At 44.4% G+C, this 3,908-nt stretch overlaps 1 protein-coding gene across 1 annotated transcript in view; it reads right to left on the bottom strand.

Moving 5' to 3' along the window:
* The window catches only part of Lrrc49 (leucine rich repeat containing 49), a 113,592-nt gene that overhangs the window by 63,531 nt on the left and 46,153 nt on the right, over positions 1–3,908 (bottom strand). Inside the window, exon 9 of the mRNA XM_026779106.1 lies at positions 1,953–2,014. Coding sequence (XP_026634907.1) covers positions 1,953–2,014 — 62 coding nt within the window. The remainder of the gene's footprint in view (positions 1–1,952; positions 2,015–3,908) is intronic.

The following is a 3,908-nucleotide window of genomic DNA, read 5'->3' as shown; positions in this document are numbered from 1 at the left end:
TTGGTGAGTTCCCGATAGAACATCCCCATTGTCTCAGTGTGTGGGTGCATATATGTATCTTAAGTAAAGTTTACACAAATGTTTTCATGGCTTGATCCCCAAGAGATTTTTCTTCCCCAGACCCAATGTACTCATGATACAAAACCTCTGGGCCACTGGGCGGTGGCGGCACATGCCTTTAATCTCAGCACTTAGGAGGCAGAGGCAGGCACATCCCTGAGTTCGAGCCCAGCCTGGTCTACAGAGAGAGTTCCAAGACAGCTAGAGCTACACAGAGAACCCTGTCTCAAAAAACCATAAAAACAAACCTGTGGCCACAGATATCAATACAGAGCAACAGATCCACTTTGCCTCCAACACAGATCGGGGAAACACTATAGAAAAGCTCAAGCTTAGCCCACGGAGAAACACAGAGAAGGCAGTCTTAGGAGAACAAAAACCTTGAAATGCTGCCTCACTTATTTCTCAATTTCTTAGGAAACCATGCTTTTTCAAGGAAAAAAAAAACCATTATTTTTATTTTGTTGGCTGGGTGAACCTCCCTTCCAACTTTGAAAGAAAGTTGTCCAGTATATAAGCAACCAACGCTGACTCCTTACAAACCCAGAGTTTAGGAGTTCGGAGAGCTTGGTGCCCTGGGGCCTGGGCATAACCTACATATAAGCAAATACATACCTCTTCAGTTGCTCACACGAACAACAAGAAGAAACTAGTTCACCGCAGACTGGAGAAATCTAAGGCTTTACAGCAGCTCAAACTGATTGTGCATATCAGATATTTACAACATGATTCATAACAGTAGCAAATTACACTTATAAAGTAGCAACAAAATAATTTTATTTGGGGGTCCCCATAACATGAGGAACTGCATTAAAGGGTCACAGCATTAGGAAGGTTGAGAACTACCGCTTTAGAGCTTTGGCAGTCTTTAGGTAGAAATCCCCTGAAGAAAACCAATGCCAACAGAAGTTATGCGCGCGCGCACACACACACACACACACACACACACAAACACACACACACACACACACACACACACGGCAGCAGGATAGCTAGAAAAGCCCCACACAGACTGAGAGGAACACGGAAAGCCCTTCAGAAAACTTCCATGCTTCTCACCATCTTCAGATAACTGTTTTCTTTTAGAGATATAGGCTAGGAAGATGAGGTTGAACCCAGGGATGGGGGTGGGGGCAGTGAACAGAAAGATGAAAAACCCATGGTTTCTAGTGCTCAGAAGCACAGACCTGGAGTCCGGGAAGAGTGTGCTTTTAAGCTTAGTGATTCCCCTTTCACAAAAGATCTTGAAGAGAAACCGAAGAGGTCATAGAGTCAAGCCCAAAGATCTAGGGAAGGAGGCAGGACAGACTAGGGAAGTGGAGGTCTTTTTGCCCTGGGAAGCGGCCTCTGCCTCTGCTTCAGTTCTGTGACCTCCCACACTAACCCGGAACAAGACATCATGATATAAGACAAGGACGGTAAGCAAAATGTGTGTGTTCACCTATTCTAATGCCCTTCTCTGCAGAGACTCTCTCAGCAGGCAGGCAGGGCCGATTCCCATGCAGCTCAGTGACAAACATAGCCTGCTTTATTACAAATGCTCAGTGGCTGTACGAACTGCAGATGATAATTCATGAAAGAAACTAATTCAGTTGAGTGAGGCAGTGGCTGTCAAACAAAGGACAGTGAATCCGCACTGCCGACCCGGCGCAGCCCACCAGCACTGCTAAAGAAAGGCTATGCTTTGCTAATTGCATCATCTTTAGCAACAGAGGCAGAAGACACAAGAGCTTCCTTTTCCCAACAAAGAACTTTGTCATGGGCGGTCCTCCCATTTTCAAATGTAAAATCTGTCAGGACAGTAAAACTCTCCACTCCGCTGGCTATCTCAAAGCATTAGAGCCCACACAGACAAGTTATCTATTAGTGACGAGTTGGGAGTTCTCACGTACCTAGATATATTGTTGAAGCTGAGAAAGAGGCGTTGGAGGCAGGGCAAATTATCCACATCTCTCTAGAAGAAAACAGAAAGCAAAAATTTATCAGTTGAAAGAAAAAAAGTACCGTATTTTAAAATGCTTTCTTGTTCAGCTGCTGGAAGGCATTCATGTCGCTCCCCCTCCCGCAGCCTCGCTCCACCGTTCATTTCTAGAGCATTCGGAGATCCATTCTTTGCTGCAGAGCTAGTGGGAGGGTTTCAGCACATCCGCAGGACGAGCTGCACCAGCGCCAGCAAGGTAAAAAGCAGTGGAGGAAGCGGGGAGCGCTGCGGCTAGCCTCCTTCAGCGTGCTTTTGGGAAGGATGCCAGGATGCTACTTCAGCATTTACTGTAGCATAGCGGTGTGATCAGGGCTTGTTCAAAGTCACTTTTCAAAGGGAGACATCCAAAAGCTTTCCAAACAATGGTATAAATTTCAAAGCGATTTGCCTCATTATTCTCAAACTTGGAAACAGATCCAATACAGAAACAACCACCCCCCCAAACAAAAAGCAGATCATAATGTCATTGGAGGGCACGATAAGGTCAGCTCCTAATCTAGGCACAACCCGAAGATTTAGACTGTGTGCTCAAACACGTGCTAAAAGCATTCCTGCAGTATTTTAAGAAGTTGCCCTTAGCCAATACTGAAGTATTTAGGCTGGGATGATTAAAAAACAGTTACAAAATAAATACACCCAACTTCAACAGGGAAAAGATAAATAAGAAACCTTCTGAAAAGCATGGCATACTAGCGGCTCGGACTCTGTAGAGGAAGTGGATCAACCTGACTTAGTCCAGAGAAGAGAGCAGCCGAGAAGCTGCAGGTGCAGAGTGGAGGGTGAGCTGAAGGGGCAGAGGGTAGTGGGCTGGAGGGTGGGCTGGCACGGTGGCCACACAGCCCCAGAGGCTGAGACAGGGCATTCTGGACTCCACACACTCAGCCACTTCCCATGTAAAACCGTTTTGTTTCCAGATCAGCATCTTCCTTCTGTAGTGACTATCATCGCTGGCTCCCTGAAAAGCCTGATTCACAAGCGTGAGGAGTGGCGTTTAGATCTTTCCATGGTCAAGGTGTAAGTCTATAGACCACAGGACAGCAGATTAACCACACACCCTCACCCCTGTGATTGTGAACTGTGTAAGTCGGTAAACTTATAGAATCATCTCTTGAAGCCACTTCTTTCTGACTTTCCCACACTTGAGGAGGAGTGCAGGTTTCACTCCAGGACCCCGTTTCCCACAGGAAATGGGAGCTGGTTTTTCATCTCTTCAGAAACAAGTCAAAGCTGACCTGGAAGCCTTCTCTCTACTCTCTTATCCCCACATTCCTCCTGAGCGCTACCGCAAGTATTTCTGGGCACAAGCATTGCTGGCACTCAGCTGGGGAATGGAGGCAGTGGCCTGCATCTCCTGGGAGGCAGAGCATCCTTTTAAGACTACAGTCTCATTGTCTCTCCCATGCCACAGGCAGAGCATACACACTCCTTTCAAGACATGACTGCTTTGCAATTAAAGTACAAACTCAAATTATTTTTAGGAATATATCAAGTTCTTTTAAAAAGTTGTAATGTTTCTGTATTTATTTTCTTTTATAAAATCTACCAATTTTTCAAAATCATTAACTGTCATTTCTTGATAGCTTTAAAACTACTCACAAAAAAACAAAAACTAAAAATCCAAATTTAGTTTATATACATATCAATAACCACTTCTGTAGCTAGCCTTTCCAGGACTTCAAAAAGCAGAATAATTATCTACAATATTTCTGTTGTCTCAAATTTAACATCAAGAGAAAAGAATTATTTTTTAATTTTCCTAAATATTTTAAGATATATTTTTATAGCAAAATTCTAACATTACAACAGATAAAAAAGAAAACGTATAGCCGGGTGATGGTGGCGCACACCTTTAATCCCAGCACTTGGG

The sequence above is a fragment of the Microtus ochrogaster genome, chromosome 5 (assembly GCF_000317375.1).
Source record: "Microtus ochrogaster isolate Prairie Vole_2 chromosome 5, MicOch1.0, whole genome shotgun sequence".
Lineage (NCBI taxonomy): Eukaryota > Metazoa > Chordata > Mammalia > Rodentia > Cricetidae > Microtus > Microtus ochrogaster.
Note: the sequence above shows the minus strand (reverse complement) of the source record. Positions and strands in the feature narration are given on the sequence as shown.